At 36.6% G+C, this 27,449-nt stretch overlaps 1 protein-coding gene across 8 annotated transcripts in view; it reads left to right on the top strand.

Annotated features, from left to right (window-relative positions):
• The window catches only part of UBR2 (ubiquitin protein ligase E3 component n-recognin 2), a 104,989-nt gene that overhangs the window by 11,593 nt on the left and 65,947 nt on the right, over window positions 1-27,449 (top strand). For all 8 annotated transcript variants that reach the window (XR_010660091.1, XM_065913264.1, XM_065913262.1 and 5 more), the window contains exons 3-4: window positions 21,297-21,375; window positions 23,260-23,373. Coding sequence is in view for 7 of the 8 variants with exons in the window: in XM_065913264.1 (XP_065769336.1) it covers window positions 21,297-21,375; window positions 23,260-23,373 (193 nt within the window). In the remaining variant the exon portion in view is untranslated. The remainder of the gene's footprint in view (window positions 1-21,296; window positions 21,376-23,259; window positions 23,374-27,449) is intronic.

Below are 27,449 nucleotides of genomic sequence, written 5' to 3' on the forward strand. Positions count from 1 at the left end.
TGGGGTCACAGAGTCAGGCACAACTGAGTGACTAAGCACGCACATACAGGCCCTTCAAGCTGTCTTTGTTCTTTTTTATGTCCCCATCGTTCTTTGAGCACTTCCTTTTTCTGACACAAGATGTTTTGGACACATCTTGGACTTTTCCCTGCCTCAGTTCTGAAATCAACCATTTCTCCAAGGAGCCTGTTCCTTTTTAGTAGAGATAGTGTTCAGAAATAAAATACTAAGTCAACTCGTTGCTGTTGGTATGTCACTAATCCCAAACCCTGTCAATGGATCTGTGTGTCTGTATGTAGGTCTCCCTAGTTCCAGTCCAGCACCACAGGATTCTTTCTTGTTTTCTTCCTTTGCTTATTTTATCTCTTCTCTAATGATGCCGTGTGTGTCTGTGTATGGGGCCATCCCAGGGGAGAACAGGTTGGGTGCTGGTTTGAATGCTTTGTAGGGAGGGCTTGATTAAATTGACAGTTCTGAGAGCTTCCATGACTAGAAGAAAAAGAAGTAGAAAGAATCTTGTTTTCAGCAGTGATCATGGAATCGGCTTTTGGGGGTTTGGAGGAGTGGGGGTGGGATGACAGGAGGAGGAATGTAATTTATTCCCTCAGTGAAAGTGGTGCACTGAAAAGCTGTCTGCCTGTATTTGAAGATTAAGTGTGCCTGTAGGGTTTGTGGATGAAACCAAGTCAGGGATGATCTCAGAAGAGTTTTCCTGTATGTGTGTGGTGGAGGCTGGAGTTTCTTTGAGATATAAAATCATTAGAGTGTGGAGGTATAGGTTAATCCATTCATACCTATCCTGAGTATTCTAACTGTATATTTAGAGAATGTATAGAATCAATGAAAAGGAAGGTTCCTTGGGTAAGAATTTTCATGTTCATGACATCATCTAAAAGGTCACAAAAATGAAAGTGAAAGTCTCTCAGTTGTGTCCGACTCTTTGCAACCCCATGGAATTCCCCAGGCCAGAATACTGGAGTGGTTAGCCTTTCCCTTCTCCAGGGGATCTTCCCAACCCAGGGATCGAATCCAGGTCTCCCGCATTGCAGGCGGATTCTCTACCAGCTGAAACGCAAGGGAAGCCCCAGAATACTATCCCTTCTCTGGCAGATGTTCTCGACCTAAAGGAATCAAACTGGGGTCTCCTGCATTGCAGGTGAATTCTTAGCCAACTGAGCCATCAGGGACGTTTATTCCCTGAATGATTGGAGAAAGAAAGCAGACTGCAGTCACCTGCACTTGGACAGACAGGTGGCTTGAAATGGGGGAGAGGGATATAATTATGATGGCCCCCCTAGGACTCAAGTTTGAACCAGACTCTTAGAGGACATTTCTAAACTTTGTTGTTACTTAAAGTTGGCCGACTCCAGGTTAAGGGCCCAGACTTCTACAAGATTGTATAAAATACTACTTAAAGTTGAGGACCTCTTGAGCCACACTCAATTCTGATCTGCTGGTTACAAATTTCAGGCATCTCCATAGATTAACTTAGGTTGGATAATTCACTGAAACAATTCACGGAACTCAGGGAAATGCTGTAGTTATGACTAAAGTTTTATCATAGCAAAGACACACAAATCTGAACCAGTCAAAAGGCAGGATTTCCAAGTGCAATGTTTTCTTGTTCTCAGGGACATATTATTATCTTCCCAACACATTTACTGCATGACAACAAAGTATTGCCAACCAGGGAACCTCACCCAAGGTTAGGTGTCCAGAGTTTTTATTGGGATTTCTTATATTGAATAATGATTAATTGAATCATTGCCCACATAATTCAGTTTCTAATTCCACTACCCTTCCCAGTGGCAGAGCTGTGCCGGAAAGCCCCGGCCCTCTGATCACATGATATTAGCCCTCTAATCACTTGGTTGGTTTTCTGGTATGGCCAACCTCCAGTCTGAGTTACTTAATTCTGCTGGTGCTCTGTGACAGCCTAGAGGGGTCGCACGAGGACGGAGGTGGTAGGGAGGTTCAAGAGGGAGGGGACATGTATGCCCTTTGCTGATTCTTGTTGATGTATGGCAGAAACCATATTATTGTAAAGTAATTCAGTTCAGTTCAGTCACTCAGTCATGTCCAACTCTTTGCGTCCCCATGGACTTCAGCACACCAGGCTTCCCTGTCCATCACCAAGTCCTAGAGCTTGCTCAAACTCATGCCCATTGAGTCAGTGATGCCATACATCCATCTTATCCTCTGTTGTCCCCTTCTCCTCCTGCCTTCAATCTTGCCCAGTATCAGGGTCTTCTTCAATGAGTCCATTCTTCACATCAGGTAGCCAAAGTATTGTAGCTTCAGCATAAGTCCTTCTAATGAATATTCAGGACTGATTTCCTTTAAGATTGACTGGTTTGATCGCCTCACAGTCCGAGGGACTCTCAAGAGTCTTCTCCAAACCACAATTCAAAAGCATCAATTCTTTGGTGCTCAGCTTTCTTTATGGTTCAATTCTCACATCTATACATGACTACTGGAAAAACTATTGCTTTGACTAGAGGGACCTTTGTTGGCAAAGTAATGTCTCTGTTTTTTAATATGCTGTATAGATTGGTCATAGCTTTTCTTCCAAGAAGCAAGCATCTTTTAATTTCATGGCTGCAGTCACTATCTGCAGTGATTTTGGAGGCCCCAAAAATAAAGTCTGTCACTGTTTCCACTGTTTCCCCATCTGTTTGCTATGAAGTGATGGGACCAGATGCCATGATCTTAGTTTTCTGAATGTTGAGTTTTAAGCCAACTTTTTCACTCTCTCCTTTCACTTTCATCAAGAGGTTCTTTAGTTCCTCTTTGCTTTCTGCCATGAGGGTGTTATCAACCTCATATTTGAGGTTATTGATATTTCTCCCAGCAATCTCGATTCCAACTTGTGCCTCATCCAGATGGCATTTCACATGATGTACTCTGCATATAAGTTAAATGAGCAGGGTGACAGTATACTCCTTTCCTGATTTGGAACCAGTCTGTTGTTCCATGTCCAGTTCTAACTGTTGCCTCTTGACCTGCATACCGATTTCTTAGGAGGCAAATCAGGTGGTCTGGTATTCCCATCTCTAAGAATTTTCCACAGCTTGTTGTGATCCACACAGTCAAAGGCTTTGGTGTAGTCAGTAAAGCGGAAGTAAATGTTTTTCTGGAACTCTCTTGCTTTTTCGGTGATGCACGGATGTTGGCAATTTGATTTCTAAATCCAACTTGAACATCTGGATTTCACAGTTCATGTACTGTTGAAGCCTGACTTGGAGAGTTTTGAGCATTACTTTACTAGCGTGTGAGATGAGTGCAACTGTGCAGTAGTTTGAACATTCTTTGGCATTGCCTTTCTTTGGGATTGGAATGAAGACTGACCTTTTCCAGTCTTGTGGCCACTGCTGAGTTTTCCAAATTTGCTGGCATATTGAGTGCAGCACTTTCACAACATCATCTCTTGGGATTTGAAATAGCTCAACTGGAGTTCCATCACCTCCACTAGCTTTGTTCGTAGTGATGCTTCTTAAGGCCCACTTGACTTCACATTCCAGGATGTCTGGCTCTAGGTGAGTTATCATACCATCGTGGTTATCTGGGTCATGAAGATCTTTTTTGTATAGTTCTTCTGTGTCTTCTTGCTACCTCTTCTTAATATCTTCTGCTTCTGTTAGGTCCATACCATTCTGTCCTTTATTGTGCCCATCTTTGCATGACATGTTCCTTTGGTATCTCAAATTTTCTTGAAGAGAGTAAAGTAATTATCTGCCAATTAAAAATAAAATTAATAAGTTACTTCATTAGTATAAACTTTCAGATATGTGGGTGGGGTGGAAGTGTAAATAACAAAGACACTCACTATATATGGGAAATTTCAAGGATTTCAAGTTACTTCCTAGGAACCCCAGACAGAGGTCAGCCAAACTCTTTATCACACAGTTATTAAGAAAATAAATGAGGTCCTTTGTGTAGTGCTTTCTGCAATATTTGATACATAATAAACTCTTGGTAAATGGCCATGCTGGGGTCTGAGGATGAATGTCTTATGTTTGAAGTAGTACATGAAACTCAGTACCTTGGTAAGATGACATGGAGTCTGTTATTTGGAAAGATGAAATATGGTTATTGGAATTCGGGGAGAGTTTCTGTTTAGACCCTTTAGGAAAAAGGTGACTTATGTCTGTAGGTTGGAGATTTTCTTTAACCAGAGAAAATGATACTCAGGAGTCTTTAAAATGAATCTATGAAGGAAATTAGGTTAATTTTTCTGTTATTTGTTCATCATTTCTAAAATTGTGTAGATCTCAGATCATCTCGCTGAAGCCTCTGTGATGTCAGAAAAAGCTATCTGTTTTCAGACAGTAGGCTAATTTTTATATTTGTCTATGCTTAGTTGGGCTTCCCTGGTGGCTCAGACGGTAAAGAATCTGCCTACAATGCTGGAGACCTGGGTTGGAAAGATCCCCTGGAGAAGGGAAAGGCTACCCACTTCAGTATTCTTGCCTGGAGAATCCCCATGGGCAGATGAGCCTGGCGGGCTACTGTCTGTGGGGTCCCAAGGAATGGGACACGACTGAGCTACTTTCACTTTCGCTTTTTCATACTTGATTCACTATTAGGAAAAATGGAATCAAACCTGGCACTTGTTATTTCTTTCTAAATAGAGATGGTTGTTATTAGGGACAATCATGTTAGTGTGATGTTGATCATAAGTACTTATATTTTGACATCTCATAACCATTAAGAAAAATAAAATACTAGTAAAATATGAAATCATACTTTGGTTATAAGTTTAACACTAAGTTAGTTCCATTGTTTTTTGTTGCAAAGTTAAATTAAAAACATTCTTATTTAACATTTAAAAGCTACTGCTTGAATATTACAGATAACCAGAATTTGGAGTTGGGAGTTATGCTGCCATCAGTTAGGAATATTCTTTTTTTTTTTTTTAACATTCACAATCAATATTTATTTAGCTTGACACTAAAAGTATATGTGTATAAGTTACATATATATATATATATATACACACACACATATATATGTATATGTGTAGATATCTACACAAATATGTGTAGATATTTATCTATATATATATATATATAAGGAGAGAGAGGAATAGATATAGATATATAATTGAGAAGACCCACAAGGCAAGGATTGTTACAAATATCTTATTAGTAGGGGCTTCCCTGGTAAAGAATCTGCCTGCAATGCGAGAGGCCAAAGTTCAATCCCTGGGTCGAGAAGATCCCCTGGAGAAGGGCATGGGTACTCACTCCACTATTCTTGCCTGGAGAATCCCATGGACAGAGAAACCTGATGGGCTACAGTCCATGGGGTTGCAAGGCAGAGATTATTACAAATAGTATATTAGTAAAAACTGAATATATTACTGCTAAGGAAACTGAGGCACAGAGGTTAAAACCTAATAAATTATGGGAATGTTTATTTAAATGTCAAAAAATGATTTGTACTACCATGTCCTTTAATTCATGTTCAGTTAGTTTTAATGTACTATATTAGTTTTAATTTAATCTTGTAGAGATGCTCATATCAATCTCTACCTGAAAGCCCTTTCATTTCTACTATCAATTCTGCTCACATTCCCCCCAGTGAGTTATTTCCATACACTTTAGGAATATTCTTAGCGCATTTTTCCAGATAGTACTTTGTGACTCTTTGTTATGAACAGTTTTGCTTGTTTAATTTTTTTAAACATTGAGTCTATCAGTAATGATAGATGAGGTTATGCTAAAAATAAGCAACAAACCTGCCATCTCAGAGACTTTAAATACCCAAAATACATTTATTACTCAGACTGTGTGACCAGATTGGTGGGGGTGATGAGTGGAGGGCTCTTCTCTAAGTAGTTACTTTATACCGTGTGGCATCTCAGTCAACTTCATATGTTTTTAAGGGTCACAGAGCAAGGAAAGAGGAGGATCTTACACAGCAAATAAATTGCTCTGGCTCCAAAGTGACGACCATGCCTATAGCCCTTTAGCTAGAATTAGTTAGAAGGCCTCTGTCTGACTGCAAAACAGGGCAAGGAAGTGTAATTTTCCTGTGTCTGGTAGAGATGCAGACTTGAAAGTGGGTGAACATTAGAAGTGTTTTCAGTGATCTTTAGAGTTTGGATGTTATTTTTCCTTCCTCACAGGGTTGTTAGGATAGAAAGAGGTATAGTATAGAAAAGCACTTAGGGAACTATAAGGAATTTTTATATGTAAGATTTTTTAAGCTGAATACTCAGTCTTAAAATTCATTATTAAAAAAAAAAATCATTATTGAGCCATGAGTAATAAATATGTTAGGCAGAGGGAAAGAGGTGGTTTCATTCCTTTTCTCTCTGGAAATATAGAACTCTAATATGGAAGAAACACTTATTTTCAGTAAGAAGAGTTTGTTCAGTTTTTTGCTTTTTAAAAAACTTGAGAAGGAAATGGCATCCCACTCCAGTGTTCTTGCCTGGAGAATCCCAGGGACGATGGAGTCTGGTGGGCTGCCGTCTATGGGGTCGCACAGAGTTGGACACGACTGAAGCGATGCAGCAGCAGCAATGTGCTTGAATACCGAGAGAAGGTTACACAGCTGGGAGAAGGGTTTGGTTACAGGTTAGCAATAAAATATACAAAATCAATGTCCCCACAGCCCTGTGCAGAAAAGACAAATTTGAAATGCAGGAAAATACATTTTATACAGAAAGTCATCACAGTACACATCGTGATAAAGCTGTGAGTAGCACTTACAGTCATAATACCAAACAATGAATACTGATGCAACCAAATTGAAAGAATATTGGGAGGATGGAGAGATGGTAGTGTGTGCAGAGGAGAGGGAGGTGAAAGAAAGCCCTTCCATGATGGAAATTCAAAAGAAAATACCTAAAACTGAAACACTATTAAGGAACATGTGATTTAGAGACAAATACAAAGTAAATCGGGGAAAAAAAAGAAAAAACTTGAACACTTGATCTTTTTTTAGTAGAGTTCTATTTTAAGACTTTTTAAAAAAACTTGAATGGTATAGAGATTGAAATCATTGCTATGTTCCTTAAAAAAAATATTTGTTACCCCTAATTATGGATGTGATACATGAATGAAATTATGCTGTGTGTATTTGTAAATGTGGCTTTTTTTCATGAAACAGTTTGTCTTAGAGCTCTTTCTCAGTCAGTTTATATAAATCTGCTTCATTCTTTTAACTGTGTATTTCCACAGTAAGGCCAGGCCATGATTTATTTGTTTGCCCTATTAATGAAATGAGAAATGGAAATTTTCTAGGAATTTTTTTTGTCCTGTAGCAAACCATGATGCAGGGAACATTCTGTACCTATTTGTATACATCTCTTTTTAGACACACTTTAGTATTTTTCAAGATAGATGCCTATTAATAGAAACAGAATTTCATTGCCTATTATCACTGTGGTCTTCATTGTATTGGAATTTCCCTTGTCTAGTTTGCTCTCTCCAACCTGGGAAAGTAACAGAAAGTGGGTAGTTGATATCTCCTAGATAGGTTGAATTTCTGTGATTGTCTAAAAAGAATCTTGTATTCTTGGTTTGGGTATTTATGGTCATTTGTATTTACTTTTTTTTATGCACCAATTTGGTGTAAGATCGAACACAGCCATACATGGGGTATAATACCAACTTTACATGTGTGCCTTTTATCCAGTTGTTAGGAATAGTAGATGTATGAATAGGTTACTATGGGGAATCCTTTTAGATAAGGAATTTTGGGTTTATATCACCAAAATTTTTCTAATGACACCCTATTTGAATTCTTTATTTCTTAGAGGAAAATTTACGTATTTCAAAAGGCGCAAATCTTAATTGTACATTTTTGACAATGGTTAACCTCATGTAACTCACATTTCTGTCAAACAGAACATTTCTGTCTGACTAGAAATTTCCTTGTTAAGGACTCCAAGCCCTAGGTAACTGCTATTCTGATATTTTCACCTTAGATTAATTTTGTCCATTCTAGAACTTCATCAAAATGAAATCATACTCCTTTGTGCCTGGCTTCTTTTACTCAGCATAATGTATACCTGATTCATCTAGAATCCTATAATTATTAGAAATTGTTTCCACTTGTATTGCTGAGTAGTTGTCCATTGTATGACTGTACTGTCATTGCCCATAATCCATTGTTCTACTGATGAGCATTTGAGTTGTTTCAGTTTGAGATTATCGTAAGTCTTCTATGGTTTTTTAATCAGTTCATTCTGTTTTTTGATAGAAATTTAAAATATTTAAAGGAAAGGAAAATGGTAGTTTGTTTCATAAATCATATCAGCTTATGCCAACATTATTTTAAATGCAACATAGTCAAGTTTTAAACAGTATTATTTTATCCTTAACTTTAAATCTGTGTATTTAAAATGCCAATAAAGGAATTCCCTGGTGGTCCAATGGTTGGAATTCAGCTTCTACTGCAAGGGGCATAGGTTCAGTCCTGGTTGGGGAACTAAGATTGAGCATGCTGCATGGCATAGCCAAGCAATTTTTAAAAATAAAAGAACAAATAATAAATCTTACACTATTAAAAATCTTCAGCTTTTTATGACACACTTTAGGAATATTAAGACACCATTGGTTGTTGGTTGTTTATTCCCAAGTCGTGTCCAACTCTTTTGCCCACGCTCCTCTGTCCATGGGATTTCCCAGGCAAGAATACTGGAGTGGGTTGCCGTTTCCTTCTCCAGGGGATCTTTCCGACCCAGGGATCGAACCCACGTCTCCTACATTGCAGGCAGATTCTTTACCACTGAGCCACCAGGAAAGACACCAGTAAGATAAGCTTTTCTATACAGTTATTATTCTGATAGAGTGAACACTCTTAGCTGATCCTTTAGTTGCTGGCCATGACTATTTGCAAACAAGTCTTTGTGTGGACATATGTTTAATTATGGGCTTCCCTGCTGGCTCAGTGGTAAAGAATCTGCCTGCAATGCAAGAGATGCAGGAGACACGGATTTGATCCCTAGGTTGGAAAGATTCCCTGAAGGAGGAAATGGCAACCCACTCCAGTATTCTTGCCTGGAAAATTCCATGGACAGAGGAACCTGGTGGGCTACAGTCCATGGGGTCACAAAGAGTCTGACACGACTGAGCAATTGTGTGCACATGCACAGGCGCGTGTGCACACACACACACATTTAATTGTTAGTGGATTCTACCCCAGGAGTAGAATTGCTGCATCAAAGGACAAGTATGTTTGAACTTAACAAGAAACTGGCAAAACTTTTTCTAAAAAAAAATCTTTTTCCCAGCAATAGTGTTCCACTTGCTCCATATTCTCACCAACATTTGATTTTGTCAGTCTTTTAAACTTCAGCTGTTCTATATAGTGATATCTCAATATGGTTTTAATTTTCTTTGATAACTAATGATGTTGGTGCAATTTTACATGTGTTCATTGCCCATTGAACTAATGAAGTTTTTGTTCAAGTCTTTTTTTTTTTTTATTGGCTTCCTTATCTTTTGATTACTGAGTTTTGGAGTTGTTTATGAATTCTGGATACAAGCCCTTTGTGAGACAGATTTTATGAGTATCTCCTCTAAGTCTGTGACTTGCCTGGATGGTATCTTATGATGGCAGAAGTTTTAAATTTTAATGGTTTAACTTTCCAACTTTTAAATTTTATGAGAATTGTTTCTTGTATTAAAGAAATGTCTGCCTTCTCCAAGGTGACAAAAATATTCTCTCAGTTTTCTCCTATAAACTTTGAAGTTTTAGATTTTATATCTGGGTCTGTGATCTGTCTCAAAACTGATTTTTTTAATAAAGTTTAAAGGATAAGGGTTGAGCTTCACTTCCTTATTACTTGTGGGGATCCAGTTGTTCTAGCACCATTTTTTTACTTTTCACATTAAATTGCTTTGGTACCAAAGACTCTTGACCATATGAATGTGGGTCTATTTCAAAATACTGATCAATTCCATTCGTTGATACGGCTATTCTAATGCCAATAACAACATTAACTGGATTACTGTAACTTTGTAGTAAACTTCGTATTGATTTCATTTTTGCTTCTTTAAAGTTTCTCTTCTCTATTTCAGATCCTTTGCATTTTATGAATTTTAGAATTAGCTTGTCAGTGTCTTTTTTAAGTCTTTTGTTAAGTCTTTAAGAAAGCCTGCTGAGATTAAGATTAATACTGCATTGACTCTATAGACCAGTTTGAGGAGAATTGACATTTTAACAATACTGAGTTTTCCAGTTCATGAACATCTTCTATCTCCCCATTTATTGAGGTCTTCTTTAATCTCTTTTAACTGTCTTATAGTTTTTATATAAAAGCTATACATAATTTTTGTTACATATTTATTCCTGAGTATTTTATGATGGTATTTTTTTCTTAGTTTTAATTTCAGTTTTCTTTTGTGAGTATAAAGAAATAGAATTGGTTTCTGATATCAAACTTGTATCTGTGAGCTTGTAAAACTCATTTAGTAGTACTAGTAGATTTTGTTTTCTTCTGGTTTTGGTTCTTTAGGATTTTTGCATAATTGTGTCCTCTCTGAATGGGGACAATTGTATTTGTTCACGCTCAACCTTTCTGCGTTGTATTTTTTTGTGCCTTACTACACTGGTGAAAGAGGAAATCCTTGCCTTGGATGGAAGGCATTCAGTCTTTTACCATAAAGTATGTTGTTATAGTTTTCTCATATACATCCTTTATCTCATTAAGGACAGTTCCTTCTGTTCCTAGTTTGCTGAGTTTTATTATTATTATAATAAATGACTGAATGTTATCCAGTGCTGTTATTATAGCTTTTAAGATTACTATAATTTTCCTTTTTTATTCTATAAATAGTTGCATTGATTGATTTTTTTTCCCCAAATGGTTTTCATTACTAAGATAAACTCTACTTGATCATCATGTATTATAACCTTTATATATTGCTGGATTCAATTTGCTAGTATTTTTATTAAGGTTTTTTATGTCTGTAATCCATGAAATATACCATCTGTCACTTTCTTGTAATGTCTTTATCTGGTTTTGGTAACAGAGTTATTCTAGCCTTATGAAATGAGTTGAGAAATATAGAAAAAAAGGAATATCTTTGAAGAGTTTGTATAAAATTGGTATGAGTTCTTCCTTCAGTGTTTTTGGTTTTTTTTTTCAGTTTTGAAAAGTTTTATTAAAAATTTTTTAAATTTATTTTTTTATTGAAGGATACTTGCTTTATAGAATTTTGTTGTTTTTCTTTCAAACCTCAACCTGAATCAGCCATATATCCCCTCCCTTTTGAACTTCCCTCCCATTTCCCTCACCATCCCATCCCTCCATCAGTGTTTTCTTCAGAGGAAAATTTTGATAACAAGTTAAATTTCTTTGATCCTTGATTAGTTATTTAGAACTTTATTTCATCTTGTGTCATGTTTGATACATTGTGATTTTCAAGAAATGTTTCATTGTATTATGCCAAATTTATTGGCATTAAGTTCTTATGTCATTGATATCTACGGTATCTATTGTGAAGTCTCTTTCTTTGTAAAATTAGTAATTTGTATTTTCTCTTTGAAAAGATTCATAAAACTGTTTAAAGAATTAGTTCGGGGCTTTATTAATTTTCTTTTTTATCTGTTTTGTTTGGTTGGTTTCTACTCTTCTCCTTATTTTTGACCTAATGTGCTCATATTTTATTCTTTAGAAGTGCACGCTACTTAATTTTCGTATATTTGAGGCTTTCCACGGTATCATATTGTGACTGGTTTGTAACACAATTAAAGTTCTGTAAGGTTGCGTTCTTTGAATTTATTGAGGTTTGTTTTATGACTTAGCAACACAGTCTTGTACATTCTGTATGCACCTGAAAAGAAAGATGTATTTTGCAGTTACTGGATATAATAATCTATGACTCTTAATTAGAATGAAGTGGTTGATTGTGCCATTCACTTCTATACTTACTGATTTTTATGACTAGTTCTTTCAGTTACTGAGGAAGGGGTATGAAAATATCCATATATGATTATCATTTATTTACTTCTTTTAGTTCTATCAGTTTATATTTTATTTGTCTAAAAGTTCTTTTATTAACCTCATCCATAGATATTTATAATTGATATTACTTCTGATATATTGACCCTTTTAACATTTAATTCTTGTAAGAGTCCACTTTACCTGATAAAGTTTTTCTTTCTCTTTCACTTTCACTTTTGAAGGATAATTTTGCAGGTACAGAATTCCAGGTTGGTAGGCATCTTTTCTTTCAACACTTCAAATATTTCACTCTACTTTTCTGTTGTTTTCATGGTTTCTGAGAAGTCAGATATGATTCTTAGCTTTGTTCTGTTACATGTAAGATTTTTTTTCTGCTCTTGCTTCTTTGACTTCCTGTATTTTGAAAATGATATGCCTACGTACAGAGTTTTTTGGTGTTAATCCCACTTGATGTTCTTTGAACTTCTTGGATCTGTGGTTTGGTGTCTGACAGTCATTTAAGGAAATTTTCTCAGTAAATGTTTTCTTTTTACTTTTTTATTTATATTCTTTGTTGTTGTTGTTGTTGCACTGGATCTTTGTTGCTATATGTGGGCTTTTCTTTAGTTGTGAGGAGCAGGGACTACTCTTCGTTGCAGTGCACGGGCTTCTCATTGTGGTGGTTTCTCTTGTGGAGCACAGGCTCTAGGCGTACAGGCATCAGTACTTGGAACACACAGGCTCAGTAGTTGTGGCTCATGGCCCTGGAGCATGCAGGCTCAGTAGTTGTGGTCCACGGGCTTAGTTGCTCTGGGGCATGTGGAATCTTCCCAGACCTGGGATTGAACCCATGTCGCCTGCATTGGCAGGTGGATTCTTATTTACTGTACCACCAGGGAAGTCCTGCATATTGTTTTCAATATTCTGTTCCTTTCTCTCTTTCCTCTCTTTCTTGTATTTCCATTACATATGTGTTAAACCTTTTGTAGTTGTTGCACAGTTCATGGATATTCTGTTCTGTTTTCTTTCCAGTCTTTTTTCTCTTTGCTTTTTCAGTCTTAGTGCTTTCTATTGAGATATCCTCAAGCTCAGATATTCTTACATCAGCTATATCCAGTCTGCTAATAAATCCATCATTCTTCATTTCTGTTTTGGTGTCTTTGATCGCTGGCATTTCTTTTCAGTTTTTTCTTAGGATTTCCATCTCTGTTTATATTGTCCGTCTGTTCCTAAACGCTATCTACTATATCTATTAGAGCCCTTAGCTTGTTAATCATTATTGTTTTTAAATCTGTGCCTAGTAATTCCAATATCTGAGTCTGATTTTGATCCTAGCTGTCTCCAAACTGTATTTTTTGACCTTTTAGTATGTCTTAAATTTTTTCTTGGTCATTAGTCATACAGTATACTTGGTGAAGGGAACTCTTGTAATTAGGCCTTCAGTAATGTGATGGTACAGGCGTAGAGAACAGACTTGTGGTTGCCACAGGAGAAGGGGTGTGGGGGGGGGAACTGTTGGGAGTTTGGGATTAGCAGATACAAACTGTTACATATAGGATGGATAAACAGCAAGGTCCTGCATTGTAGCACAGGGAGCTATATTCAGTATCCTGTGATAAGCCGTAATGGAAAAGAATATGAAAAAGAGTCTATAACTGAGTTACTTTGCTATACAACAGAAATGAACACAATACAATAAATTAACCATACTTCAATAAAATTTTAAAAAGCAAAAACATCTGCTAGAAAATGTATAACAACAACAACAAAATAACATGGTGGTAATGGGTCAGGGAGAGAGCATTCTGTAGTCTTACGATTAGGTCTCAGTCTTTTAATGAGCCTGTATCTCTGGGCTGTGAACCTCACATGTGTTTTTTGATGTCCCCCATATCCCTAATTTAGTTGGGACAGGATGACTAGAGCAGGCTAGAATTGGGTATTTCCCTTTTTCCAGTCAGTTTGATAAAACCCCAGCAGGTTAGGCTCTAATTGAGGAAAGCTATGACAAATCTAGACAGAGTGTTAAAAAGCAGAGACATCTCTTTGTTGTCAAAGGCTGTATAGTCAAAGCTATAGTTTTTCCAGTAGTCTTCACATAAGGATGTGAGAGTTGGACCATAAAGAAGGCTGAGCACTGAAGAATTGATGTTTTTGAATTGTGGTGCTGGAGAAGACTTTGTGAATCCTTTGGACTACATGGAGATCAAATCAGTCGATCCTAAAGGAAGGCAGCCCTGAATATTCTTTGGAAGGATTGAAACTGAAGCTCCAGTACTTTGGCCAGTAGGTGCTACAAGTCAACTCATTGGAAAAGACCCTGATGCTGGGAAACATTGAGGGCAGTAGGAAAAGGGAATGACAGAGGATGACATGGTTGGATGGCATCACAGATTCAATGGACATGAATCTGAGCAAACTCCAGAAGATAGTGGAAGACAAAGGATGTTGGAGTGCTACAGTCCATGAGGTTGCAAAGAGTCAGATATAACTTCGGGACTGAACAACAACAAAATACAAAGACAGCGGTTCTCAGACTTTTAAAACTTCAAAAACGTTATCTATCAGAGGCATAGTAAAACAGAAAGTCACTAAAAATAGAAATATAAACAGTGGAGAAAAATATACCAGGCATAAAGTATGATACAGAAGAAAGTTAAAGTAGCAGCTTTCCTTATATTCCTGCTCTTCTAATTAGAATCACACTGGATACTGCTACCCTCATTTCTTATTCCTTTCTTTTTATTTCCTTTCTTCTTTTTCCTTTGGGTGTGCTCAGTTGTTCTTTTTCTATTAAGGATCCAACACAGACTCCCACATTACATTAGATGTCATTTTTTCCTTAATCACCTCAATCTCCAAAAGATTGACAGGTCCTGTATGGAACCTAGAAGAGAAGTAAAGCACCTTAGTGGGAAAACTGATGATATTTAAATTAAGTGTGTAATTAATAATATTATACCAGTGTTAGTTTCCTTGTACTTTGGTTAACATTAAGGAAAGCTTTTAAGGAAAAGTAAGGGTGTAAAGGAACTCTGTATTTTTGCAACTGTTCTATAAATATATTTTAAAGATAGAAAAAGAAGGTTAAACGCTGAGTTCAAGAAGTCAGAGATAGAACAATTGAGCACACTCAAAAGAAGAGAAAGAAATGAAATTAAAAGATCAGAAAATAAAATATAAGTAAAAAGTTGGGATACTTACTCTTTGGAATTATTAAGGCAATTTTCTGAGAAGACTGAGTAAGAAAAAAGGAGGTGAACATATATAAAATTCAGAATGAAGATTGATACACTCACTGCATTCCTTTTGGTGGTATCATTTCTTGCAAAGCTGAGTCCTCTCTGCTGCTGATTTTTAAAAAGCAGATACCTGTGAAATAAGAAATGAGGGTGGCAGTATCCAATTTGATTCTAAAATTTGAGAAATTGTACAGTGCCCACCAGGTGCTAAATGCCCACCAGGTGCTAAATTTGAGTCTTAAGTGTGTGATAAACAGAATTGTTAGGTGTTTCATTTGGTGAAATGGTGCCTTGAAGGAAACTGTAGAGACACTAAAGATGCCATTAACCAAGAAAGTCTGACAACCTCTGAAATGCAAGAATTATAAACAAGTAAATGCAAACAAAAAAAATTGAAAATGTAGATGAAATGGATAAATTTGTAGAATAGTGATAGGCAACTTGAATATATTATGTGAAATAGTATGAAACATGGAAGGGTAATCAAAGATCTTCCCTCCCTAAAATCCCATACCTGGATGACTATATATGGGTGAATTCTATCAAATTTTGAAGGAAGAGTTAATTCCCTTCTTAAACAAGTTACTACAGAAAATGGGAAAGTAGTGAAAACTGCCTCTTTATGAGGCTACTTACCAGCTTGATTTCAAGCCCTGATAAATTCAAGGAGACGTTATAAAGCCATTTCTCTCATTCATATAGATGAAAGAATCCTAAATAAAATATTAAATACCTGAATCTAAGAATATACTGAAAGAGTGATGCATCATGATCAAACAGAATTTAGTTCAGGAATCCAAAGATAGTTCATCTTTAAAATAATTATTAATGTAATTCACCATTTTAATAGTTGAGAAAAGAAAAATGTTTTACTGATTTGAATCAGAAAAGCATTTAATAAATTTCAGTTATTGTTTGTGATTTAATTCTTAGCAAACAAAGAATATATAAGGGAACTTATACTGAGTATTTGTATGTTAGATTTCTCTTAAGTTTTTTTGTTATGGACATTTTCAAGCATAAAGATAGAGTGAGTGGTCTAATATACCTGAGAGTACTCATTGCTGAGCTTCAGTTATTACCGGTATATGGCAACTCTTTAATCTTTGCACACATACAGGCTTATACACTTTTTCCTGCCCTGCCAGATTATTTTGAAGAACATTCCAGATAGCATACTCTTTAAAAAAATCAATTCTCACTATGTGCCTTTTTTCTCTATAACCATTAATGTTTTAAAATAATTAACACTAATTCCTTAATATTATCTACTGTCTAACTAGGTTGAACTTGTCTTAACTGACTCATAAATGTTGCTTCAGATTTCACACATAGCATTTGGCTGTTAATCATTTTTTCTTTTAAACTATAATAGCTCCTTTACCTCTTTTTTTCATTTTTCTATTTATGTTACTAAGAAACCAGGTCATTTGTCCTATGGAATTTTCCACATTCAAGGTTTGGCTGATTCTGGCCACACATTCTGGCCATGATATTGCTTAACATTTGTCTTTTTTCCCTTTCTTCTAATGTGTAGTTAGGCTTGGTTAACCTCTGTTATTAGGGAAGGAAGTGGATAATAATTTTATAATTATTGATGCATAGCTTCTTTTAATAAACTTCTTATATCTTAACTGACCTGCTTGTTTGTTTATTATTTATTTTTGACTGCGCTGGGTCTTTGTTACTGCGTGAATTTTCTCTAGTTGTGGTGAGGAGAGGCTGCTCTTCATTGTGGCGCACAGGCTTCTCATTGCAGGGGCTCCTCTTTCTGGAGGCTGTGGGCTCTAGTGGAAAGGGCTTCCGTAGTCGCAGCGCAGAAGCCGACTGGTTGCAGCGTGTGGTCTCAAGGGCGCGGGTTCAGTAGTGGTGACACATGGGCTTAGTTGCTCTGCGGCGTGTGGAATATCCCCGACCAGGGATCAAACCCATGTCCCCTGCCTGGGCTGGTGGATTCTTACCCTCTGTGCCACTCCAGGAAAGTCAGATGCATAACTTTTTATTTCTTCATATCAGGAGGCACGTAATGCTTGACTGCTTTTAAGATTGACCAGTGGATTTAGGCGGAGTAGGCAATGGCACCCCACTCCAGTACTCTTGCCTGGAAAATCCCATGGACAGAGGAACCTGGTGGGCTGCACTCCATGGGGTCGCTAAGAATTGGACACAACTGAGCGACTTCACTTTCACTGTTTACTTTCATGCATTGGAGAAGGAAATGGCAACCCACTCCAGTGTTCTTGCCTGGAGAATCCCAGGGACGGGGGAGTCTTATGGGCTGTCGTCTATGGGGTCGCACAGAGTCGGACATGACTGAAGCGACTTAGCAGCAGCAGCAGCAGTGGATTTAGCTACCTGGCAGATGCAATCATTGTAAAGGTCTCCATCGACCTTTTATTTATTTATTTATTTTACCACGTTATGCGGCATGTGGGATCTTATTTCCCCAGCAAAGGACTGAACTCATGCTCTCTGCATTCAAAGTGTGGAGTCTTACCGACCAGACTGCCAGGGAACGCCCCCTACCAACCTTTTTGCCTGGTGTTTTAGCAGTCAGTGATGGCTTGCTGCCTGGATCTTTATTTTGTTAGGTGGTCGAAAAATGGTGCTATTCAAATTTATTATCTCTTCTTTGTTTATTAGCTAGTCTTCTATAAAGAAGAAATACAATCCCTCATCAATCCTTTGATTACCCTGAGGCACAGTTTGTATAGGAAAAGCACGATAAATACTTGACTCTTTTTAGAAGAGCACTTTCTTACTAAACCTCCAGTGAACATAATACTTAGTGATATCACTAAGTTTATCACTTTCTTAGTAAACTAACAGTGAATGTAATACTTAATAAGAAGCTTTGGATGTGTTTAATATCCAAAACCAAGACAAGGATGCCTACTATTAACTGTTGCTGTTTAACATTTTACTCGAAGTCCTTGTTAACAGTATAAGGGAAGAAAAATAAAAGATATAAATATTGTAAGGAAAAAAATTAAATTGTCATTGTGTACATACTATATACTCAATTTACTTCAGGGGAAAAAAGAATCAGCAAACTATTAAAAACTGCTTAAGTTTATCAAGGATATTAAAAATCAATAGTTTCTTTTCCTCATCCTTAACTAACTAGAAAATGAAAAAAAAATGTAAATGTGTGTCATTAAAACAACAAAACCTAGAAAGTACCTAGATAATTTATTCTTAAAAGGATGCTATTACTCCTGAAGTTTATTAATAAATTCCAGGTAATCTATGTCAAAATTTTAGCTGAGTATTTTTGAGGAATTCTGTAAACTTATGTGATTAAGCCTTTAAAAAGGGAGAATAAAGGGAAGCTTATCCTACCAGATATTAAGATAATCTACAAAAAGCCATAGTAATACAGTGTGGTTTAGTATAAGAACAAATAGGTCACTCAAATATATTACAGAACCTAGATACAGACCTGCTAATGGAACTTAACATATTTAAAGGTGACACCACAATCAGTAGGTAAAAATTAGATTGTTTACTAGATGGTTTCAGGCGAAGAAAGCAGCTCATTGTCTATGAAGAAATAAATGTTATCTCTGTTCTATATTATATGCAAAAGTAGATTCCAGATGGATTAAGCACCTAAATGTGGAAAATACCAAAAGATTTCATTGAAGAAAATTATTTTCTTTAAAAGCATATATTTTTTGTGACCTAGGATTGGGAAAAGAACTTCTAAAAATCTCAAAGCACAAACCAATTTGTGTGTAAAAATAATTGCATCGAAATAGGGAGTTCTGTTTAACAGAGGACCCCATGGGCAAAACTAATACACACGTGACACATGGGAGACAATATTTGCAATGTCTAAATGGCCAAATGATTAATGTCCACTAGACTAAATTATACAGGGAACTCCTGCAAATAAAGAAGATGAAGCAATCCCAGCAGAAAAATGGGCATAGGATATAACCAGGCAGTTTGTAGAAAAGGAAATCCTCAAAGCAGTAAGTATATGAAGAGTTGCTCAAGTATATTAGAAAAATGCAAATTAAAACAGTAAAGTATCATTTCATAGGGCTTCCCTTGTAGCTCAGTCAGCTCAAAGAATCTGCCTGCAGTGTAGGAGACCCGGGTTCGATCCTTGGGTTGGGAAGATCCCCTGGAGGAGGGCAAGACAACCCACTCCAGTATCCTTGCCTGGAAAATCTCGTGGACATAGGAGCCTGGTGGGCTGCAGTCCATGGGGTCACAAAGAGTCGGGCACAACTGAGCGCCTAACACTTACTTACTTATCATTTCATATATGTTAGGCCGGTTGTTGTATAGTTGCTAAGTCGTGTCCAGCTCTTCTGTGACCCCATGAACTGTAACCCACCAAGTTCCTCTGTCCATGGGATTTCCCAGGCAAGAATACTGGAGTGGGTTATCATTTCCTTCTCCAGGGGATCTTCCCGACCCAGGGATTGAACCTGTATCTCCTGCATTGGCTGGTGGATCCTTTACCACTAAGCCACCAGGGAAGCCCCTGTTAGAGAAGAACTTAATACTAGTGAAGATGCAGGGCTATGAAAACACTTACACACTGCTGGGAAACATGCAGCCACTCTGGCCAGTAGCATGGCGCTCAGAATAAAAACTCTGTGTATGTGACCCAGCAGTTCTGCTCTAGAGTTGATTTACCAAAGAAAATCTCAATCAGATCTATAGAGAACATTTACAGGGATGTTAACTGCAGCATTATTTGTGGTAGAAAGGCATTGGAGGTAATCCAGGTATCCGGTGCAGGGATAGTATAGAGAAAAAATGTTTTGGAACACACCATGACATATTATATAGCAATTAGAAGCAGCACATCAAATGTACACATACAGAATGAATGGATTGTGTTACAGAATTGAAAAAGTAAAGAACAGAATGAGACAGAATAATACATAACAGGATTTGCACACATCAAAAATACATGCACTTAGTAAACAAATATTTACTGTATAGCACAGGAAACTACGTTCAGTATCTTTTAATAACCTATACTGGAAAAGAATCTGAAATATATATGTGTCTATCTGTATCTGAATCACTTTGCTGTATACCTAAAACTAATAAAGTATTGTAAAAACAACTATTTTAAAAAGAATAAAAAAAATACATGTACTCAAAAACATTTTGCAAGAACACAAATAAAGGACTTCTCTGGTGGGTCAGCAGGTAAAGAATCTGCCGCAGTGCAGGAGACCCGGGTTCAATCTCACGGTCAGGAAGATCCCCTGGAGAAGGGAATGGCTAGTCTGGAGAATTCCATGGACAGAGGAGCCTGGTGGGCTACCAGTCCATGGGGTCACAAAGAGTTGGACACGACTGAGCCACTAACATATACAAATAAGTCAATAATAAGGATAGTAGGGTGGTTGCCTATGAGAAACAGGATAAGGGGAAATGGAAAGATTTTCATGACTCCCATCTCATTTCATAGAATCATAGAGATTCTCTTATTTAAGGTATGATATGTAAGTATATCTAACTGACAGTATGTTAAAAGCAAATGAAGGGACTGAGGCTACCATTGTCAACCCGTGCACCCTGTGGAATCTTACTCTCCCAACAGGATGTTTTATGAACCATAAATGTTGTGCGACCATCAGATATACAAGTGTAGAGACCCAGGTCAGCCTCTATATTGAATGCTTAGTATATGATTTCCTTTTAAATTAGTGAAAATTTAAATAGACCTTTGCTTTAATATTGTCTTCTTGCATCTTGCCTTTGGGGAATGTGCATAGAAACCACTTTGATGACCTTTGGTCTGAATTATCTGTTTGGATAAAGTTACTTGAAATCTCAGGATATATCTTAAGACTGTATAATATGTAAAATCTATTCCATATACATCTGTGTGTTTTAATATAAAATACAATTTCCCCAAATCTTTAGGGAAAATTGCCATTCTGGTAATGTGTGCTAAGACCCACTAATATACATCCAGTATGAGAAACAGTTTCTTAAGCTGACTTCATTGATCAAAGATCTGACAGATCTTTCAGAGCAATAATTTTTTTTTCTTCCAGCAAGGCTTTTCACTATTCTGGCTCTTCTAAGATAGATTCTAGTTTGAAATACTACATTGTAAAATATACAGTTATTGTATACATTATGATTTTTTTTTTTCTTTAACTTTACAGAGACTGTGCAGTTGATCCAACTTGTGTTTTATGCATGGAGTGCTTTTTGGGAAGTATTCACAGAGACCACCGATATAGGGTTAGTAATACCCAGATGATAACCACACCTAGTATTGAAATTTATACTCAATACATTTTCTTCCTTAAACGTGTTATTGAAATACCATTAAACATGTGATGGCAGTGTAGAGACAAATTATGAATCCAGATTTCATGGAATACATGGTTTAAGAAAGGCAAGACAGGTAGCAGCTCTTCCAGTATTGGTTTTCAGCTAGTTAGCTTTGCTGTTTATTTTTAATGTTTATTATCTTTCTAGTTCTAGGTTTATAAAGCAGGTTATCAAAACTTAGAGAATGAAGGTGAGAGTTAAAATGTGAGAGGGAGACTCTGAAGGAAGAATGAGTGAGCAAAATAAGGAGAAGTGACAAGATTATACCTTTTAAGAAATATTTTTTGGTGAACCTCTACAGAATATTTGTTGTTTCTTAATGTTAAAGAGGCACCTACTATTATACAGTGTAAAAGAGAGCCAACTCCAGAACATAAGGCTAAGCAGGTTTTGTTTGTTTATTTTACTGCTATAATACAAACAATACTTTTCCAAAAATCAAGTGTGTTTGCTTTTAAATTAGGGCCACAGAATACATAGGCAGATTATTGCTAAGCCTGTCCTGGTTCCTGTACTGGAAATTGAAGCCAGAGCTATAAACATTCAAAAATTTAGGGAGCTGGAACTTCTCACACTAATCTCACGTAAAATGATAGAGAAGAAATATTGCAGTCATCTTATTAATTCAAGAGCTTTATTAGTTCAGGACTTTTTCTCCTGTTTGTTTTTATTTACTCTGCCCGAGTATTGATAATAATCAACTAAAACAGCTGCAAAATTGAATTCGTGTTTTTGTGTATTCTTTTTATTTTCATTGAGCAAGAGAATCCTAGTTTCCTTTAGTCTGTTCTGCCTACCTATCTTTGGTAACCAGAACACGCATAAGAGCTATAGGGTGAAGTTATCATTTTCCATATGCCTGCCTGCTCATGTTTCTTGGTATCTTTGCAGCCCTTAAGAGTAACCATCATTTGTGAGTTACATTAATTACCTTGTGATATGTAACATATAAATACTTTCCTTGAGCAAAATATGAAAGGCTTTTTCTAAAACTTGCACCTATACCCATTCATAAACTCACAGCATGTTTTCAGAAGCAGAATTTCCAATCTACTAATTATTAAATAGTAAGTTTTCTCTTGCCAGATTCCTTGAATTATTGCTGTGTTTTAAGGAAGCAGGAATAATTCTTGACCCCTACAAGTGGTAAAAAGTTTTGTGGCCAGATAGTATTTCCAGAGTTTCCTTCCTTTTCAAAGAATGCTATTTAGAGAGTTTTAGAAAAGAAAAAATAAATGATTTCTGTAGTTTTCGTTGATCACTTTTCTGATACACATGCAGCACTCTTATTAGACTTTTGTAGAAGATAGCAGTTAAAGGAATCTTTGTAACTCTTGAATCTGTTATAGTATGTTATAGCCTGGTAGCACAGATACCAGCAGTATATCAGTTTAGCCAAAACCTAGCAAGAAAACCCTTGTGATTTTTACTAATTAGAAACTCATGCAAGTGGACATATTTTACCTCTTTAAAATAGATGTAGCCTTGTTTGGTAGAAATCAGTGCAATACTGTAAAGCAATTATTCTTCAATTAAAAATAAATAAAAAATAGATGTTGCTTACTAAACACTATAAAGTATCTTATTTTATTTTGAAATCACTTAAACTAGCCTATAGGCTTATTTAAAATAAGTTTTAAAACATTGAGAGATTTGGCATTTTGATTTTATCCTCCAAAGAAATTAAACATTTTAGCAATGTTATTTCCTTAGCACTTGATATTCCTATTTATAAGCTGATAGTCCTCAGTAAATACTTATTGACAAGATACTTTACAATTTCTTTTCAAGATGACAACATCAGGAGGTGGAGGTTTCTGTGACTGTGGTGATACTGAAGCTTGGAAAGAGGGTCCTTACTGTCAGAAACATGAGCTTAACACCTATGAAACTGAGGAAGAAGAGGTAAAAACATTTTCACAAAATTGTTTTTAAGAAAATACTATTTTAACTATGTTTTTGAAATATTTTCAGACCTAGAATTAGGTTGTAATATAGAATTGTGTAAGTAAAATAGCCCTGACACAATAAACAGTGTCCAACTATACTTGAAAAGCTTTTTTGCATTTTGTGGATGCCATACAGTTACTAATAGAACACACTTGAAATTCTAGAAATTTAATTTAATTTGGACTTTTGTATTGGTTTTATTTTAAGCATATATGAGTTTTTTTAAGTCTTCATTTTTTATTAAAAGGATTGTTTGTGGTTACATGTGGACCAGTTAACTTAGTTGATTTTTATTTGTGTTGTGACCAAGACTTTGTAGACTGGATACCTTTCTTTTCTATAGTCAATAGCAGCCAGTCCTACTCATCATCTCCCAGTAAATCAGTGTCATTGGATATGTGATGGGACCAAACGTTGGGATGATAGCTCAGTACAAATTATACTTATTCCAGTAAATAATATGCTTTCTAAAATTATCGTTGATCCTTCATTGTTTTTCTCTAAATATTTGGAATGATTCAGTGGATTCTCACTAAATAAATAACTTCAAACTCTGCTGTTTGTGGCAGTTGATATTTGATTTAGGATCTTATTTCAGATTTTAATTTTAAATGGCAGAGAGGTGGGTGTATTTGAAGTACTTATTGCATTGTTAGTAAGTAGATCTCATATAGATTTGGGGCAAGTGGACATTGCTAGTCCTTCCTCATGCATGTATCTTCGTAGTCTCAAGTATTTTAACAGAATGACCAAAGAATTTATGGTGTAGGACAGTGTCTTTTAAACTGTGTTCCACTGTGTTTTGGATGGATGGAGTTTGTGCAAAATGATTCAGTGCTATAGAAAACATCTATTTGTTTGTGTTTCATTTGCTTTGTGAATGTGTTCTGGGATTATTTGCTAGAGAGAGATGCCAAGTGATCAGGGTTTCAGATTTCTCCACTGACAGTTGAAACAGCTCCATTTTTATCTCTTACATATTGGATTGGGATTCTGTATATAAAAATACAGGCAAGGCAAACAAAGATTAATTTGGAAAGGGGGGTTTTAACTTTTGAAAAAAATTTGAGAACTAGTATAAAACTTTAAGATTCTTGGAGAAAATATTTACAAATCATATCTAATAAGTGTCTGGTATCTAGAATATATATCTTATAACTCAGCAACAAAAAGACAACACAATTAAAAATGGGCAGAGGACCTGAATAGACATTTCTCCAAAGAAGATATAATACAAATGACCAACAAACACATGAAAACATGCTCAAGATTATTAGTCATTAGTTCAGTTGCTCAGTCGTGTCCAACTCTTTGTGACCCCATGAACCGTAGCACGCTAGGTCTCCCTGTCCATCACCAACTCCCAGAGTCCACCCAAACCCGTGTCCATTAAGTTGGTGATGCCATCCAACCATCTTATCCTCTGTCGTCCCCTTCTCCTGTCCTCAATCTTTCTGAGCATCAGGGTCTTTTCCAGTGAGTCAGCTCTTCGCATCAGTTGGCCAAAGTATTGGAGTTTCAGCTTCAACATCACTCCTTCCAATGAACACCCATAGGAATTGTAAATCAAATCACAGTGAAATACCACTTCACACCCAATAGGATGGACATAATCAAAAAAGTGGTAAACAGATTGGAAAGGATATAGAGAAATTGGAACTCTACAGTGCTAGTGGGGTCACAAAATGATTCAGCACTGTGGAAAACAGTTTGGCTATTCCTCAAACGGTAAACATTGCCCTATAAGCCTGTAATTCATTTCTAGGTATATATGCAAAAAAATTAAAAACAAATATTCTGATATGTACATGCACAAGCATGTTAGTAGCAGCATTATTCATAATAGCCAAGAGGTGGAAATAGCCAAAATGTCCCTCAGTGTGTGAATGGATAAACATACAGTGTAATATTTTTTTTTCATTTAATTTTTTTTTTCATTTATTTTTATTAGTTGGAGGCTAATTACTTTACAGTATTGTAGTGGTTTTTGTCATACATTGACATGAATCAGCCATGGATTTACATGTATTCCCCATCCTGATCCCCCCTCCCACCTCCCTCTCTACCCGATCCCTCTGGGTCTTCCCAGTGCACCAGGCCCAAGCACTTGTCTCATGCATCCAACCTGGGCTGGTGATCTGTTTCACCCTTGATAATATACATGTTTCGATGCTGTTCTCTCAAAACATCCCACCCTCGCCTTCTCTCACAGAGTCCAAAAGTCTGTTCTGTACATCTGTGTCTCTTTTTCTGTTTTGCTTATAGGGTTATCGTTACCATCTTTCTAAATTCCATATATATGTGTTAGTATGCTGTAATGTTCTTTATCTTTCTGGCTTACTTCACTCTGTATAATGGGCTCCAGTTTCATCCATCTCATTAGAACTGATTCAAATGAGGTCTTTTTAATGGCTGAGTAATATTCCATGGTGTATATGTACCACGGCTTCCTTATCCATTCGTCTGCTGATGGGCATCTAGGTTGCTTCCATGTCCTGGCTATTATAAACAGTGCTGCGATGAATATTGGGGTGCACGTGTCTCTTTCAGATCTGGTTTCCTCAGTGTGTATGCCCAGAAGTCGTATTGCTGGGTCATATGGCAGTTCTATTTCCAGTTTTTTAAGAAATCTCTCCACACTGTTCTCCATAGCGGCTGTACTAGTTTGCATTCCCACCAACAGTGTAAGAGGGTTCCCTTTTCTCCACACCCTCTCCAGCATTTATTGCTTGTAGACTTTTGGATAGCAGCCATCCTGACTGGCGTGTAATGGTACCTCACTGTGGTCTTGATTTGCATTTCTCTGATAATGAGTGATGTTGAGCATCTTTTCATGTGTTTGTTAGCCATCTGTATGTCTTCTTTGGAGAAATGTCTGTTTAGTTCTTTGGCCCATTTTTTGATTGGGTCATTTATTTTTCTGGGATTGAGCTGCAGGAGTTGCTTGTATATTTTTCATACAGTGTAATATTACTCAGTTATAAAAAGAAATGAAGTAATGAACTTTCAAAACATCATGAAAGAAGCCAGACACAGAGGGTCATATATTGTATGATTCCATTTATATGAAATATCCAGAAGAGAAATCTGTTTCGAACATAGACTAGTGGTTGTCAGGGGATAGGGAAGAGAAGAATGGAGAAAAACTGCTTAATGGATAAGGGCTTTTACTCTGAAGTGATAGAAATGTTTTAGAACTAGATACAGGTGATTGTGGCTTAATATGAGGTGCTAGATACCAGCAGATTGTTCACTTTAAGTTTTCTAAGAAAAATTATGAATCTGCTTGCAGTTACTCTGTTGGCTTTATCCTCATACGTTAGTGGGGTAGCTATGAAGTAGTGAAGACAGGTTAATTTCCTAAATTTTAAGAAGATTCTGGGACTTCAGGTGGTCTAGTGGTTAAGACTCTCCCTGCCAGTGCAGGAGATACACGTTCAATCCCTGGTCTGGGAAAATTTCATATTCTCTGGAGCAGCTAAGCCCGTTAACTGCGACCACTGGGCCCGAGTAGCTGCGTGCTGCAGCTACTGAAGCCCGAGCACCCAGAGCCCGTGCTCTGCAAGAAAAGCCACTGCAATGGGAAGCCCACGCGCACCGCAGCTGGAGAAAGCCTGTACACAGCAGTGAAGACCCAGTGCAGTAAACATAAAATAAACACGTTTTTAAAGTTTAATACTGTTGAAAAAAAAATGCCAGCAAGGTACATGCTTGAGTGAAATTTTATGGTCCTGCCTGGAGAATATATATTCCAGCAATCTGATAGAGAATCAAATCTCTAGGCTCTGCCATTTAATTCCTACTTAATAATTCAGTTAAGAGAATGAAGTCTTTGAGGAAAGACTAGAAGATATTAAAAGATAGCATTCTGTTTAGCATACCTGGTCCCCACTCACTAAATTTATACATTATCTCAGTTTTCTATATTTTGTGCTTGAAATAGAAGAAAGCTATGTAATATTTGGAACGTGACTTTTTAGTCTATCATAGAATTGTTTTTATTGAACTTAATTTTATTTTTGTTTTACATT

Source organism: Muntiacus reevesi, chromosome 20, assembly GCF_963930625.1.
Source record: "Muntiacus reevesi chromosome 20, mMunRee1.1, whole genome shotgun sequence".
In the NCBI taxonomy this organism is placed as follows: Eukaryota; Metazoa; Chordata; class Mammalia; order Artiodactyla; family Cervidae; genus Muntiacus; species Muntiacus reevesi.